General features: G+C 43.2%; 1 protein-coding gene across 1 annotated transcript; it reads right to left on the bottom strand.

The window, feature by feature from the left end:
• Window positions 1–2,162: 2,162 nt before the first annotated feature.
• On the bottom strand, window positions 2,163–16,737 carry kiss1r (KISS1 receptor). Its single transcript, XM_008104224.3, has 5 exons — window positions 15,798–16,737; window positions 8,558–8,682; window positions 8,186–8,321; window positions 6,465–6,703; window positions 2,163–5,664 (listed from the first exon to the last, which is right to left on the bottom strand). The coding sequence occupies exons 1-5, from the start codon at window positions 16,060–16,062 to the stop codon at window positions 5,305–5,307; spliced, it is 1,125 nt and encodes a 374-aa protein (XP_008102431.1). The 5' UTR covers window positions 16,063–16,737; the 3' UTR covers window positions 2,163–5,304.
• Between the last annotated feature and the right edge of the window lie 897 nt (window positions 16,738–17,634).

Raw genomic sequence — 17,634 nt, 5'->3', positions numbered from 1 at the left:
GTCAGCTGTGAACAGCAGTGCTGCGGAGTTCGAAGAGGCACGAATGGAGGGCTTAAGCCAACCCTGACCGGACCGCCTTCCACCCGGAAACCGATGTCCTCACTGCGGGAGAACATGCAGATCAAGAATAGCTCTCTTCAGCCACCTAAGAACCCACCCTCAAGAACCCACAACTGGAAGACCATCATCCTCGAACTACGAGGGATTACCTAAGTAAGTAAGTAAGGAAGGAAGGAAGTAGCAGGCCCTTGTTCCCTTGGAGTGTTTATTTCCCGGAGGCATCCTTTGTCTGGGTGCCCTTTGCTTGCTGCCTGGGGGCTTCCTCTGTCTGGTCAGTGTTTATTAGTTACTGTCTTGCTTTTCGTGTTTTTCAGTACTGGTAGCCAGATTTTGTTAATTTTCATGGTTTCTTCCTTTCTGTTGAAATTGTCCATGTGCTTATGGATTTCAATAGCTTCTCTGTGTAGTCTAACAAAGGGGTTATCAGAGTGGTCCAGAATTTCTGGAATTTCAAATAATATTCTGTGCTCAGCATGGTTTAGCCTGTGTTCTGCTATGGCTGATTTTTCTTGCTGAAGTAATCTGCAGTGCCTTTCATGTTCTTTGATTCGTGTATGGGCACTGTGTTTGGTAGTCCCTATATGCTGGTTTTTGCTTCCTACAGAATTCTGGGGGTTTTAGTTTGGTGAAGCCCAGGACCTATCTGGTTGGACTGTTTAAAGGCCCCTCTCTAAAGTGGATTTAAAGTGGATCCAAGCTCTAGTATGATGAGGTCTTTATGTTAACTTGCCCACAACTGCATGGTATGTGTTTGTTTACTCTGAAGTCTCATTATGTTCCCACAGAAGCAGGCACAGGATTACAACCTAAGGCATGAACCAGTAGGTGGCTCTTGAGAACACAAAATGAAATTGTGTATAGATCTGGACCAACACGATTAGCCAAAACTTCAGAAAATCTAGCTCTTCAGAACTTTGTATAGCAGAATTGTACCTCTGCTCTTGCCTCAGTCTGTTTGTGGTCCCTCACAAAGATACAGAGAAATGTCCGTCTTGTTCTTTTTTGCCTCCTGCCTTTCTCATGTTCACAGTTAACAATAAAGTGAAATATCTATCAAAATCAAAGGCAAGATGGCTATATTGAAAGCACAGAGGAACATCAATGGCTAGGAATCATGGACAGAAGGTGCCATTGTTCCTTTATCTTATTTGTGAGTTTTCCATGGACATTTGGCTGATCACAGCAAAGAATGCTATGCACAGATACTCATACATAACTCTTTTGGTCATGAATGCTTCCTTTTTAAAAAAAAAAAAAAGTGTACTGCTGTGATTCATTCTTAACCACTGTTGCAATTCATCTTATTTATCAGAAATGGACCCCTTGTTCCCACAATATACAGCCTCTAGTCTCCCACACACTCTTGCAGTTGTTTCAGTTCTCTTAAACTGAACATGGTTAGGGGATGTGAATATGGTCCTGTGAGTCTGCCACTGTAAACAGTTCCCTATGCATCATTATGGTATCCAAGCTGTATGATGCCTTGAGAAACACACCATCTCTTTTGCCTGGTCATACACTCTTGCAAACACACATTCATGTGTAGTTGATGCAGCTTTCTTGTCCTCCATAGATAACTGTGGGAAGCAGGGTTGTAGCCAAGGGTTCAACCCACCCCCCTGAAAATGTTCAGGTTTTTTAAAAAAACCTGGTTTACTCATGAATTTTAACTGGTTAACCAAATCCCCATGAGTATCCACTGAAGTTTATCTGTCTTAAGTGTCCACTGAAGTTTATCAATGGAGCCTGATTTCTAAATTATTTTGTGTTATGGAACTAAAGAAAAGTTTCAACAACCACCCCCACCCCCCCGGGCTTTGGCCCTGGTGGGAAGTGCCCTTAATTGGCAAAGGTCTTTCTTGCCAGTTTTGGGAAATGTCCAGATGGGAGTGAGGAGGAAAGGTGGGGGGGGGGGGGGAACCAGACAGCTCGCATGATACGGAGCAATTGCCATTCACATCATCCCTTCAGCCAACATGGACAGAAAATGTGCCCCAAATGTGGCCAAGGTGGGCTGGACTTTGATAATGAGGCCAGAACATCACCAGTATAGGAGAACAAAGGAGGAACCACACAAAGAAGCAACTGCAGCCAAAATTTAAAATTGGTTGTTTTTATTGTGCAAAAGCAAAGTTGCTGGTGATGACATGAAATCATAAAATGGTGTCATGTTTGGATGAGTCTATGCATCATGTGAGCAGAAAATGAGAAAACAGTATGCTTTACAGCACAGTTAGCATAACTTGCACCCCTCTGTCAACAGAAAACTAGTGGCAACTGGTGCTTTGTAACCATGCAAAAATGCATAGGGTTATGTACACTTCATTGAAAACTAGTTGCAGTTGTGAGTTTTAAAAATGGATTTACTTAGATAAATGGAGGTAGATCTTTTTTAAAGTAGGCTTTCACTCCCATCATCATAGTCAAGGAAGTCTGGTACTAGGAATTCTTAAGAAAAAATCCTAACATAAGGAAGTACAAATCTCTCATTCCTCTCCAATTGTGGGTATTGGTTTAGCTAATACACATAACATGCGCACACAATCTAATGTAGGGAAAAAGAGAATTCATAGTTTAACAGAGAGTTTTGTTAGAGTCAGCTATGTTTGGTTCCCAATTGAAAAATACATACATAAATCCAGGATACAGTCAGGAATATGCAATATTCCAGAGTTTGTTGAACTGCAACTACCAGCACAACCAATGGTGGAAAATGTTGGGAGCAGCAGCCCAATAATCTCTGGTGGACCACAATTCCCAGCTATGATACAGGTATTCAATAAATATCCTCAAAGCTTCATTTCCCCCTCAGGGTACTAGAGTTGCAATCTTTGTTGATCCCAAGCATAAAAGTAGAGGCAAGCTTTTCCCACTCTTAAGTCTCAGACTCCTGAGGACTATATTCCTATCTTAGGATATATGCCGCGGCAATCAAAGCCGCAAGGAGAGTTTTCCTTGCGGCCAACATTGCGTCCACAAAGTACCGTCCTGTGGCGCTGTTCCATGTTAACTCCCACCAATCAAGGTGGGAGCCCTGATAATTCAGCAGCCTGCTGTGAAGCATTTGCTCGGTTCTTTGCGGACAAAGTCGCTCTGATCCTCTCCGACTTTGACACCATATTAACGGCAGTCTCTGAGGATGTAACGAGAGCACCTGCTTGTCCAGTTTTGATAGATTCATTTCAATTGGTTGAGCTCGAGGATGTGGACAAAATCTTTGGAGAGGCGAGACCGACCACATGCGTCCTGGACCCCTGCCCATCCTGGCTGGTGAGAGAAGCCAGAGGGGGTTTGGCCAAGTGGGTGAAGGTGGTGGTGAATGCCTCCCTTCGGGAGGGCAAGTTTCCAGTGAGCCTAAAAATGGCTGTGATCAAGCCGCTGTTGAAGAAGCCATCACTGGATCCCATTCAATTTGGAAACTTTCAGCCTATTTCCAATCTCCCTTTTTTGGGCAAGGTCGTGGAACATGTGGTGGCTGCACAACTCCAGGCATTCTTGGTAGATAGCAATGTTCTGGATCTGGCACTGTCTGGCTTTAGGCCAGGGCATGGTACCGAGACAGCCTTGGTCGCCTTAGTCAATGATCTTCGCCGGGAACTGGATAGGGGGAGTGTGTCCCTGTTGGTTCTGCTGGACCTCTCAGCGGCCTTCGATACCGTCAATCATGGTACCCTTCTGGGACGCCTCGCGGGGATGGGTCTTGGAGGTACTGTTCTGCAGTGGCTCCACTCATTCCTGGAGGGTTGGTCCCAGATGGTGTCATTGGGGGACGCCTGCTCGGCCCCACAACCGTTGACTTGTGGGGTTGCGCAGGGTTCTGTACTGTCCCCCTTGTTGTTTAACATCTACATGAAGCCACTGGGAGAGATCATCAGGAGTTTCGGGGTCCGGTGTCATCTGTACGCAGATGATGTCCAGCTCTGTCACTCCTTCCCACCTGTCACTAAGGAGGCTGTTCAGGTCCTAAACCGGTGCTTGGCCACTGTGTCGGACTGGATGAGGGCCAACAAATTGAAATTGAATCCAGACAAGACAGAGGTTCTCCTGGTCAGTCGGAAGGCCGAACAGGACATAGGGTTACAGCCTGTGTTGGACGGGGTCGCACTCCCCCTGAAGGCTCAGGTCACAGTCTGGGGGTGATCCTAGATTCATCGTTGAGCCTGGAGCCCCAGGTCTCGGCGGTGGCTAGGGGAGCCTTCGCACAGTTAAAACTCATGCGTCAGCTACGACCGTACCTTAGGAAGCCAGACTTGGGCACGGTGGTCCACGCTCTTGTTAAATCCCGTCTAGACTACTGCAATGCACTCTACGTGGGGCTGCCTTTAAAGACTGTTCAGAAGCTTCAGTTAGTCCAACGGGAGGCAGCCAGGTTAATAACCGGAGCAGCGTTCAGGGAGCGCACTACTCCTCTGTTACGCCAACTCCACTGGCTGCCAATCAGCTACCGAGCACAATTCAAAGTGCTGGCTTTAACCTATAAAGCTCTAAACGGTTCCAGCCCAGCTTATCTGTCCGAATGTGTCTCTCGCTGTGACCCACCTCGAAGTTTAAGATCTTCAGGTGAGGCCCTGCTCTCGCTCCTGCCAGCCTCACAGGTGCAGCTGGCAGGGACGAGAGACAGGGCTTTTTCAGTGGTGGCTCCTCACCTATAAAACGCCCTCCCAAGCGAAGTCAGGCAGGCTCCCTCCCTCTTTTCCTTTCGTAGGAAAGTTAAGACCTGGTTGTAGGACCAGACCTTTGAACAACACTAGCAGCATTAAGTATTATAATGTGTGCTGAAATTCAATTTGATAGACTCGTATTTTTAGATCTGATTGTGCCTATCTGCTATTTAGTATTGTATTTTATGAATGTTGCTGTAATTAATTAGTTAACTATTTTAATTGATTTGTATTGTATTTTATATTTTTATATACATGTGTTTCATTGTAAGCCACCCCGAGTCCCCTTTTGGGTGAGAAGGGCGGAATACAAATGTTGTAATAAATAAATAATTAAATAAATAAATAAATAAATAATGTGAAAATTAAATTTTAAAAAACATCAGTCATGGAGTCTGTAGACACTATCTCTGAATATATCTGCAATGGAGTCCTTCATTTTCTGCTCGCAGGTTGTATAGATATAACCCCCCATTAATTCTTTGCAGCCCATTAGGAATTCTGCTGCCATTTTGATTTATCACATGACTCTTAGCATCCTTAGGCAGTTCAAACCAACAAGAATTCTTCATCATACAATGTGTTAGGTCTGTTCAGTGACGAATTTCATTTCTGCATTGTGGAAGCCTGAATGCCCACCATTGTCCTGAATACGCTGACGAAACAGGAAAGGGAAAGCTTTCTTGAAAGATTTGCGGAAACTATCTCCCATGAAAGCGTAGACAATGGGGTTGAGGGAAGAGTTGGCATACGACATGCAATTGGCCCATGTCTTGATCTTATAGGCCTCATAGTTGGCCTTGAAATGAAGATAGAAGCCCTGGAAGAGCAAGTAGAACTGGATAGGACCCCAGCAAATCGTGAACAGCAACACAATCACCACTACCATCTTGGAAATCCTGGCTCTCATGGCAGCTGAGCGCTCAGACAGATGTTGCACCTGCTGAGGTTAGAGACAAAAAGAACAAGCAAAGCATTCAGATTTAAGAGGGTTGTGTTTACATAGCTATAGAATCCACTTATTTTGTGATCTAGTGGACAAGATAAATGATTTTAGACACATGAATAAGACAATTCTAATTGCCAGACAATAATCAGATTCAAGTAACTGGTGAAAAATTTGCCTTGAGTACCAGTCTCGGCAAGAAAATTGTGGAAGCAAGGAATGGGTCACACTGAAAACCTCAGCTTTAATATTTTGTAAATTTCTAGATCTTATGAAAGACAAAAAGAGAAGAAGGGAGGGAGAGGTGGATTCTTTCTTCTGGGGGAAAACCTCTTTTCTCAAAGCAGGTGAGAATCCAAAATAAGTATTTATCAAATACTAATGCATGCTTGTAATATATGAAGTCCAAATAATTTAACTTTGATGCTTCAGACATAGTGCCTGATTAATATTAACATTTATTTCTAATTATTTTGCAAATCACAATGGCAGTTAGATTGCCACAGATTATAACCTTTAACACAAAGACTTTTGTTGCTATGCAGTCTATTGCTACATTCTATTGCTACACACATTGTCAACTGCATTTCAACTGCTCTATGTAATGTGTAGATCATATTTGGGGAAAGTGTTATCAGTACCACATATTTTAATGGCGTGGTATAAATTTATTAGATACTATTTTAAAATGATTGGTTGGAAGGGAGAATGGAGTTGTGCTGTTACTGTTGTTGGTATTACCAAGGCACAACAACATAAAAAACAGTTACCCTTTCATTTTTTTTCCACCTCTTTACCTGGTAATCGTGGTCCACGGGTTCCACCACAGGTCTCCCAATGCGCTTGAGTATGATGGAGTAGCAGAGGCAGATCGTCAGCAAGGGCAACAGGTAAACAGCCAGGAAAGTATATAGAATGAAACAGCGCTCTTGGCTCTTGCTAGTGAAGGCCTCAATGCAGTAGGTCCGCAAACCATACCAGTAGCCAACTTCAGTGCGATGATACACAGCCATAGGTAATGAAAGAATGAAGGAACCTGGGATCATAGATACCATCATTATAGTCAAATGAGGTACTGCAGTCATCAATATGATAGATTAGTCTTGCAATTTTGCAAGATACCAAAAATAATTTATGCTCCATCTACACAGTATTTGCAATTCAGATTTAACTTTGCACATGTTAAAACATCTCCCTAGCTCTTTTCAAATATTATTATTATTATTGTGTCCACAGACATAGGAACTGAGAGGAGACTTATGCAATGTTTAACTTCAGTTCTCATCTTCTCTCTCTTCTCCTTCCTCCAAAACCAGTACTGCTTGGATTTAATGTTTCATTTAAAGACATGCTCCTTAGGAATCTTTGGTAAGATTTGAGTGGTAGTAGAAATTGCAGTTTCTGCTCAAAAGCAAGCTCATGAACTTGAGGTTGCCCTTATGCAGTGCTGAAGGGACGTAATATTGTCCTGGAATCTAACAAAGAAGCCAAAGTGATGTCAAGTGAAGGCAATGGCTTTACCTCTAGATTGCCAAAAGAACTGATTGGCTCCAGGGACTCAGGCAGATTAATAAACACTTATATAGTCTACATTTTGGTATAGTGGATGAGTGAGAAGAGACTGAAGGTGCATCTACACTGTGAAATTAATGCTGTTTGACTCATCCTTAACTGCATGTCTCAATGCTATTAAATCCTGAGTTTTGTAATTTGATGAGGCATGGATACTATTACAAAGAAGCCTAAAGATCTTGTAAAGCTGCAACTCCAATGATTCCATATCATGGAGCCATAGCAGTTAAGGCAGTGTCAAACTGCATTAATTCATCAATGTAGATGCATGTTAAAATAAATATTCTTTAATATCATCTGAGAAAAATAGGAGTGAATGCAAGACAACAAATAAAATTCAGCAATAATATTGAAAGATGATTGTACTAAATGAAAGGAATATATTTTTATCCTACAGTATATGTTATGATATGCTATCATCCTGGTTTAGCCATGATCACTCTGCTTACTGTGCATACATTTCCTTTTAATGTAATTTCAACAGTCTACATCCTCACAACCTCTGAGGATGCCTGCCATAGATGTGGGCGAAACGTCAGGAGAGAATGCTTCTGGAACATGGCCACACAGCCCGAAAGACATACAACAACCCTGTGATCCCGGCCATGAAAGCCTTCGACAACACAGTCTACATTTTCTCCATTTCATTTCATTCTGACTTCACAACAGACTGTAGGCTGTTAAAGCTCATGCTGTTAAAATTTTGTTAGCCTTTGAGGTACCACAAAGTTACTGCAGCAGACCCTCCAGAAGTTGGAAGATGAAATATAATTCAGTTTAATAAATAAACAAACCAAATAATCTGTCAAAAATAATGTTTCATTAGATGTTGATTTCTAGACTAAACCAAGGGAAAATAAAGTGGATGAAATGCCAGGAGTCATCTGGCTCCTCCACAAGAAGCCAGTCAGCCACCTTCTCTTTGAGAGTTTGCTGCCCCACTCACCAATCCAAATAGCAATACTGACAGCCATGGCAACCTGCGGAGTTCGATAACGCAATGATTGCAGTGGGTACAGCGTGGCATAGCAGCGGTCCACACTCATAGCCATAAGGGTGATGCATGTAGCTTGTACTGTCACCTGGTGAAAAGACGAAGTGGAAAAGGGAGTTTGAATTATATATGCACAAAAAGCTGTTCATGTAGCCCTCAGAAATAATTACCATCTTTAAGTCAAGATCACCCAATGTTTACTTACAGCTGTGTACATATGTGTAGTATATATACATCAAATGCATATCAATCACATCCCCAACATCCCAATTCATTCTTGACACAGAAGAATGCCAATACAGATTCCTTCATGTCCCAGCTCACCTGTTGCAAATAGTTGACAAATTTGCACATGAAGTCCCCGAACACCCAGCTAGGCAGAGGGTAGAGAGTGGCAGTAAAGGGCACACAGCATACTAAGAATATGATGTCAGTAGTAGCCAGGTTTGCTGCAAAAGACACCAAGGTGAGGTCAGTACAAGTAATCTAGGCTAACTTTGAGTGACAACTGTAATCTGTGCTCCATGATTCAAGGTTCTCTTTTTGAATGTAATTGGTGTCGATCTCCTTAGCAGGAGGCAGAGAAAATTTTCAATGGAATTAATAAATATTGGTGCAGCCAGAATCAATAAAGTATGAGATGTGGAGTCACTCTTGTTGATTTTGCTCTTCATTTTCCTTCAAGTTGCTCACTGGATAATAAACCAGGGTACTGGATTTTGGAAATATTATATTTCTAATCGAAAATTAAGAAATGTGGTCTTTCCACAAGTTTCTTAAAAATCTGGAAATAATGGATGTCCTGATCTGTGTTCTTGTAGCAGATCCCTTTAGTTGTAATTTCTCCCCACTGTTTTGCTACACGAACCTTGAAAATTTTATGGTGTATGTGATCTTCCTTCTTCCACTGTTTCAAGTTCAGATTTCTTTATAGCTTTACTCTCATTACTTTTTTTTTTTTTAAAATAACTCAGTGGTGTTGCTTATAAATCCAAATGTAATAGATAATGTGTTACTTATTAGCATGCTGCCTTTTAGTTACATTTTATATTATTGTTTCAGAATACATTTAAAACACAACAGTGGTCAAAATCCCTCCAATCAAAATTTAGGATATTGGATAAAAAAGTAACACTGTTACCAGTTGTTGGATTTTTTAAAAAAATTACTTTCCAAAGCAGCATGTTACTTCATCATTGCTTCCAGTATGATACTGTGAAAGTCTCCTGTACTTTTATGTATGTTGTGTGCCTTCAAGTCATGTTGGACTTATGAGGACATTAATGGAAATTAACACAGGGTTTTCTTGGTAAGATTTCTTCAGAGTAGGTTACTTTTGCTTTTCTTTGAAGCTGAAAGAGTGTGACTTGTCTAGAGTTACCCAGTGGGCTTCCCAGGCTCAATGGGGATTTGAATTTGGTCTCCAGAGTCATAGTTCAACACTCAAACCACTATGCCATGTTGACTCTCTGTTTCTTATTAAGCACATTCAAGTTGTATAGTTACATAGATGGATTTTTAAAACCCCAATTGCACACCAGTATATTTAACATGATAGGACACAAAGAAATAAAGTTAGGGGAGTGAAAGAAGATTGTGATCTAGTTCCTAATGTAATGAATGGGAGAAAAAAGGTTGGATACCTTCTGAAGCTCTTAGACAGTGGTTCTCAACCTGTGGGTCCCCAGATGTTTTGGCCTTCAACTCCCAGAAATCCTCACAGCTGGTACACTAGCTGGGATTTCTGGGAGTTGTAGGCCAAAACACCTGGGGACCCACAGGTTGAGAACCATTGCTCTAAGAAAATATGACATGCAACTTCTATTTAGATAAGTGGTTACCAAATTTATTTTGCCTACCACCCCTTTTCAGAAATATTACTCAGCACCCCTTGGAAAGGGGGCATGGCTTTGAGGGGGTGGGGATGGCTCCTGCTCAAGAGGGTGGGCTGAGCCTCTCCCCTAGTCCAAGATGCAGGGTGAGGAGGGGGAGGTGGGCGGGGCCACAGTTGGGCGGCCAGGACTGGGATGGGCGGAGTTACGAGCTCTGAGGCAGGGCTGAATTTCTATCCCTATCCTGCAGTGCCTGCCAGGACACAGGGGGTGGGGCTAGAGGAGGGGGCAGGGCCGCTTCCCAAATGCCTGAAGGAGCTGAACCTCTATACCCCACCCCCGTGTTCTAACAAGCGCCTCAGGGGAGGTATACAGAGGCTCAGTCCTGTCTTGCACTCTTGGAAAGAGGCCCCGCCCCCGCCTCTAGCCCCGCTCTTTAGTCCTAAAATGCCTCTCAGGAGAAGTATAGAGACTCAGCCCTGTCTCAGGCTCTTGGAAGGAGGCCCTGCCCCCTTCCCCAGCTCCACCCTCTGTGTCTCAACAAGCGCCTCAGGAGAGGTATAGATTCTCAGCCCTATCTTGGGCTCTTGGGAAGAAGCCACGCCCACTCCTCTAGCTCCGCCCCCTGTGTCCTAACAGGCACCTCAGGTGCTCAGCCCTGTCTCTGGCACTTGGGAAGAGGCCCTAATAGGTGCCATCACTGCCTCCCTGGATTGCTGCAGCGCCCACCAGGGGGCAGTAGTGCCCACTTTGGGAATCACTGATTTAGATAATAAGCTGCCAAAAATGGCTCCCTAAATGTTGTTTGATTTCAGCACCCTGACATCATGGCCAATATTTAGAGATTATGGGACTTAGGTTTGACATCCATTAGTCTAGGCCAAACCCAAGCACTTTTGTCTTGGAGGACAAACATTTACATAAATTAGAGCATGTTTAAAAGTGATAGATTTTTGAATGCTGTGGAAACAATGCATTTCATTTGGCTGATACAGACAACAGGCCATGTGGAATAATGACAGTGTACACATAACTTCGAAAAAGGAGACATCAACTATGCCTAAGGTTGAGAATGTTTTCCCCCAGTAAGCTTTCCCAAAACAAGTTATGGAGGCGTTTGTAGCAGTTCAAGGGAACTGAATGTATAGGAAACCATGAACAATATCTACTGAAAATTGCCTTATTGGACAGCTGTGTGATGGGTAATTGATGTTGATCCCTTTCCAGCTATAACAAGTGAATTCCAGCCTCTCATGCGGTGTCAGCCATTAGGAAAACTGAGTACGGTGTTCAATGCAAGTTCTCTCTTAGAAGTGATTTCACAGCAAGCTGTACAAAACATGCTGCAGTTTTCAGAAAGATGTCTGTGTTAATCTGTTGCCATATAAAAGAAAGCTGTCCTGTGGCATCCTAAAGATTAATTTATTTCAGCATAAGGTTTCATGGGTTTATGTCAGTGGCAATATATGAAGAAGTGGGTTATAGTACATGAATCATTTTGCAGAAATAAATTGGTTAGTCTTTGAAGTGTCACATTTCTTTTTCATAATTTGTTCATGTGGCTGAGGCTCATTTTACAACACCCTCCTCCACAATTCAAGACAGCGAATAGGAGGGAACACTCTGGCTTCAAAAGTGGGAAAGAGAATTATAGTTATATTCTCATATTATATTACTCCTATAATGTAATTTCATAATCCTATTGTAATATAACTGTTTATATGTTCTCATTGTCTGCACTTGCAGCTGGGTGTTGAAGCTGTATCAGTTACTAAAACTTTACCTTTCACTAATTCCTATTTAATGGATAAAATCTTTATTTATAGAACAATTCTATACGTATTTGCTCAGCTATTGAATCCACTTCCCACTGCCATAGGTAGAAAAGATTTCAGCATGCCCAATGAACTCAGTGTGCTTTCTGAGTCATCATGTATGGTGCTAATGTGATCTCAACTCTAACAAACAGAAAGTTAGTGTGGAAGCCCATAATACTGGGTGATCTTAGGGGAGTCATATGCTCTCAGCACCAGAAACACTCATGACAGAGTCACCCTGAATCAAGAAAAAAAACAAAGTGTTGTGGAGGCTCCTTCTTTGGAGGCTTTTAAACAAAGGTTGGATGTCCATCTGTCTGGGGTGCTTTGAATGCTATTTTCCTGCTTCTTGGCAGGGGTTTGGACTGGGTGACTCACGAGGTCTCTTCCAACTCTATGATTCTATGATTCTAGTGTGGACAGGGAGGGATATAATAAAGGCACTGAGTTAAAAAAACAAATCTGTTTCTTGTCAAAAGGGTGGTGCTATTTTAATGTTTATGACATCAGAGATGAAAGCATACCTTGAAGAATGTATATTTAAACACGCATATCCAAACAGGCACATTTTGTTCTACATCCAGTTGTTTGTTCCAGCATGTAGACCATACAGTCAATGAGAACTTGGTAAGTCAGCACTTAGTTAAGATTTATCCATTCAATGGAATGACTCTAGTTAGAACTAACAATTCAGTTTAATTCTTAACTTATTACATGGCATGGAGAACATTGCTGTAATTGAACACCATATGCAGCTAACATGGCCAGCCAACATGTCTCAAGCTAACCCACATATTCATTCATGGCTGTCTGGAAGAAGATAATGCAGAGAAATCATAGCCCATGTGTAGACATTAATAAATGCTACATTAGATTTCAATGCCTTTGTTTCCATCAGTTGTAACAATTGTGGGAAATATCATGGATTTATGAGGCTATTAAATGAATGTTTAACTACCCTTATGGAAACAATTTGTCTCATTGGAAAGCCCAGGGTTGCATCTATACTGTAGAATTAATGCAGGCTGACACTGTTTTAACTGTCCTTTTAGAAGCTCTTTAGCCTCCCCTGCCAAAGAGTGCTGGTGCCTCAGTAAACTACAACTCCCACAATTCTATAGCATTGAAACAGGGCAATTCAAGTGGTGTCAAAACTGCACTAGTTCTATAGTATAGGTGCACCCAGGACAGTAGACAAAACTGAGGCACTATATTAAGTTTGGGGCAACAGAAGAACCCTAGACAGTGGTGCTAGAACAGGCATGGGCCATTGCTAGAAATTAAGAGTGAGAAGAGACATAAATGGATTAGGTTAGAAAATAAGGCTAACAAAGACCAAGGAAGTTATGGGGTATTTACACATAAATTAATGACATAAATTTAAAAAACTTATGGTCCCAGAAAGATAGCTTTAAAGATATGGAAAAAATAGCAGGCAAAATGGATGCCAGAAACATCTATATAAACACTCCTAGAGTGTCTATAAAAGAAAAGGGCTGACCAAAAGAGGTGGAAAGAAATGAGGAATAAAGGATTATATAGAATTAAAAACCATATGATGTGAATGGTTAATTAATACCCTTGGATAGAATAATGGAAAAGATCAGAAATAGAAATTGACTAGAAGTATTGGGACTACATAATCAACGTAAACAAGGAAAATATGGAAGGAAAATAGAGGTAGAAGATGAGATGGAAGATATGTTTTAAAAAACACAGAAATTAGAGAAAAGATTAGCAGAACCAATATACAAACCAATAGTCAAGGACACTGAATATATGATAAAGACAATACAAACTAAATGGCAGAAAGAAGGGCTGCTGACAAGTCAAACAATAAAGATCTTAATGAAGGAGATTAAAAAAATTAAAATGGAAAATATAAAGAATTGGAATTAAAGTTTTTATTAAAATGGTATATGACTCTAGCCCAACTCTTATACAGTATATGTTAAAAGAGATAAGTCTAATTTGTTGGCATTGTGGTCCAAGTACAGGTTGGTATTTTCATATGTGGTGGGAATGTTCAAAAGTCAAACATTTCTGGAAAAAAATAATAGAAAAAATGGAAAAAAATTATTTAAAATGCCACTCAAAGTGACTGTAGAACTAATGTTAATGGGAGTTTTAAGGAATAATAAGATTAATACAAAAGAACAAGAACTGGATTGTGGTGAGTTTTCCAGGCTGTATGGCCATATTCCAGAAGTATTCTTTCCTGATGTTTCACCCACATCTATGGCAGGCATCCTCAGAGGTGTGAAGTCTGTTGGAAATTAGGCAAGTAGGGTTTATATATCTGTGGAAGGTGCAGGGAGGGGAAAAGAACTCTTGTCTGTTCAAGGCAAGTGTGAATGTTGCAATTGGTCACCTTGATTAGCATTGAATGACCTTGCAGCTTCAAAGCCTGGCAGCTTCTTGTCTGGGAACTCTTTAAAATGATGATTCTAGCAGAACAGGCTGTGATAGCCTGGGGATGGAAAAAAAAATAAAAGTGGACTATAGAAAATTGGAATAACTATATTATGCTCATGTCCAATCCAAAATTACAGCATGTGTAATTTGGGAGGATACACAGAAGAAGAGGAAATTAAAAAATAATTGTAAGACATATATAGAACAGATAGAAAGATCCAAAGACAGCGTAAACATTGCACAGAAAGTAAGGAAATTGTGTGTGTGGTTAAAGATAAAGATACAGGGTGAATATGTGATCAGAGGGAAGCGTGATGGGGGGTTGGGATGAGGGGGTGTTAAAAATAAAAATGTCATCAAGGAGAAGGATGTATAAAAAAGAAGATGCAGATAAAAGAAATTGCACATGAAAATGAAGTGTGTATAAGTATGACCACCAACAGAAATGAAGTGTAAGCAAGATGTTGTAATGTTGAAAACAATAAAAAAAATATTGTGGGGGAAATTTAACAGGCATGGGCTGTTAAGAATTGTGAGAGTTGAAGTCCAAAACACTTGAAAGGCTGAAGTTTGCCCCTACCTGTGCCAAAAGGAGTCTGGCTCTTTCTGCTCAGAGAGATAGAAGTGGGAAGGTGTTGTTGAAGGCTTTCATGGTTGGAATCACTGGGTTGCTGTGAGCTTTCCAGGCTGTATGGCCATGTTCCAGAAGCATTCTTCCCTGAAGTTAATAGATGCAGGCAAAACATCAGGAAAGAATGCTTCTGGAATATGCCCATAAAGCCTGGAAAAATCACAGCAACCCAGAGTGGGAATGATTTGACTCTGACACTTAGGGCTCTTCCACACATTCCTATTACACAAGATATGTAAAGGTAAAGGTTTCCCCTGATGTTAAGTCCAGTCATGTCTGACTCTGGGGGTTGGTGCTCATCTCAATTTCTAAGCCAAAGAGCCAGCATTGTCTGTAGACACCTCCAAGGTCATGTGGCCGGCATGACTGCATGGAGCGCCGTTACTTTCCCGCCAGAGCGGTACCTATTGACCTACTCACATTGGCATGTTTTCAAACTGCTAGGTTGGCAGGAGCTGGGGCTAACAGCGGGCACTCATTCTGCTCCTGGGATTTGAACCTGGGACCTTTTGGTCTGCAAGTTCAGCAGCTCAGTGTTTTAACACACTTTGCCACCGGGGCCCCTTACACAAGATATCAAGACAGAAAATCCCACAATATCTAGTTTGGACTGAGTTATCTGAGTCCACACTGCCATATATTCCAGTTCAGAGCAGATAATGTAGGATTTTTATTCAACTGTGTGGAAGAGGCCTCAGCTGGCCTTGGGGCAGGCTAAGACCGGGCTGGCGGGTGGCTCTGCCTCAGTGGGACCCTCCACCTCTTCTGGAGCTGTCTGTGCTGAATCCAAGCCCATGAATGGCTTCAGCACCTCGGACAGCAACCTCGGGCCCCAAGCTAGGCAGGAATGGCGGGTGACATTCACTCACCGATGTAGAAGTTGGTGGCCGTCCGCATTTGTCGGTGCCTGCTGATGACATAGATGACCAGCGCGTTGCCCACCAGCCCCAGCAGCATGATGAGGGCGTAGAAGACGGGCACCAGCCAGGCGTCGGTCAGGAACGGGGGCGACGTCTCCTCCTCCTCCTCTCCGCTGCCGTTCAGGACCCGCAGGGCGTCGGGGCTAGGGCTGGCACTGCCCGCATCGCCCGGCCAAGGCACCGTGGGCTCCCTGGACCAGGTCTCTGCCTCCATTCTTGGAAGTGGCTGGGAAGGGGCGCCCGAGAGAGGAAGTGGCGGGGAAGAGGGCGAGAGCAGCAGCCTCCCCCCCCCCAACTCACCCTTGGGAGGGTCGAGCCCAAAGGCAGGGAAGGGTGGCAACACGCCCTTGCGCCTCCTGCTGTGCCCGAGGGCTCAGCCCCGCCTCTTCGGGTCTCGCGTGGGGCCAAGTGGGCTGCGCTCGAGGCTCAGAAGTTGGCTGCGCTTGGGGAAGCTGCCTTGTCCCATCCAGTGGGAGAGGGGCTCCTCCAGGCGCCAAGTCCAACCCCACGGAGAGGAGGCTGCCCGAGCTGGAGAGGAGCGCGGAGTCGGCGATGCTCAGCCCAGAGAGACAAGCAGGTCTGCAGTCTTCCCTACGCGCTTCTAGGCTGTTCACACGTGACACGTGTCACCGCTGCCTGCAAGCTTCGTCGATCTTGGTGACTCTCTTTCTCTCTCCTTCCTAACTCGCTTCTCGGATTCCACGCGAGTCCCCATTGCCTGCGCGCTTATTCAGATGTTTGTAAGCATCCGGCTTGAAGAGCAACTGGTGGTACAACTGCAGCTCTTCCAGCCAAGAGCAAGGACAAGAAGGGAGAGGGGTGCCTCTGATGGAGATGGTGGTGAAGAAAGAGGAGGAAGAGGAGGAGGAGGAGGAAGTCTTGGGATCATGGAGTAATAATTGCAAGAGACCATATGAGCCATCTAGTTCAACCCCCTGCCATGCAGGAAAAGAATACCATCCCCACCTACCACTCCACTCTACACTGATCTCATAACCTGGGCCACTCCACCCACCTGCCTTTTCTCTGGAAGCCCAAATTGTAACCTATTCAAAAATCCTGAAAAAAAACCCTCAACTTTCCATGTGGGACACCCTTGCTTTCTGCTGGTTCAAGGGACACACACTTTTGTTTCATGTGATTTGTTAAAACGTTGTGTATAAAATCACCTTCAGACTAACTGTATGTGAAGCATGCTCACAGGTGTGGGTCCCATTCTGTGCTGTAGAATTAATGCAGCTTGACACCATTTTAACTGCCACTGCTCCATGCCATGGAAATAATGGGGGTTGTAGTTTTGCAAGGACTTTAGCCTTCTCCACCAAAGAGCTCAGGAGCCTCAGCAAACTACAGCTCCCAGGATCCCATAGCATGGAGCCATGGCAGTTCAAACTGGGTTTGTTCTACAGTGCAGTCTCACCCCAAGATTGTTATATACTGTAGATGCAAATGTTTCAGTACCTGCAATCCCAAACACTTCTGGTCCCAAGTATTTTGGTTATGGGAGACTCACATTTCTAAATGCTCAACAGCTGGCCTTAATTACAGCAACACTGCTAAGAGTTTGGGGAATGAAGGGAAATGTTCATCGGGGCAGGCAACATTCCTATTAATGAAGGGAGGGGATATGGCAGTTCTTCAATGGGCTGCCCCTTTTGGGGGAGGGGAGGAGCGGCTCCCTCCTCCTCCTTCTCTTTTCGGAGAGTCCTTTCTCACCCCAAAAGAAAGGGCTATGAGGGGAGACACCACCACTCCTTCCCACCTTTCTTCCCAGTTACCTAGCAAC

This window comes from Anolis carolinensis, chromosome 2 (assembly GCF_035594765.1).
Source record: "Anolis carolinensis isolate JA03-04 chromosome 2, rAnoCar3.1.pri, whole genome shotgun sequence".
In the NCBI taxonomy this organism is placed as follows: domain Eukaryota; kingdom Metazoa; phylum Chordata; class Lepidosauria; order Squamata; family Dactyloidae; genus Anolis; species Anolis carolinensis.
This window is presented reverse-complemented; position numbering and strand designations above follow the sequence as displayed.

Excerpts from the sequence above, each read along its gene's own strand:
- kiss1r (XM_008104224.3), bottom strand. The coding sequence starts at position 16,062 with ATGGAGGCAGAGACCTGGTCCAGGGAGCCCACGGTGCCTTGGCCGGGC. Across the intron at positions 8,322-8,557 it reads TTGTCAACTATTTGCAACAG|GTGACAGTACAAGCTACATG; the intron begins GTGAGCTGGGAC and ends TCTTTTCACCAG. Across the intron at positions 5,665-6,464 it reads CCGTGGACCACGATTACCAG|CAGGTGCAACATCTGTCTGA; the intron begins GTAAAGAGGTGG and ends CTCTAACCTCAG.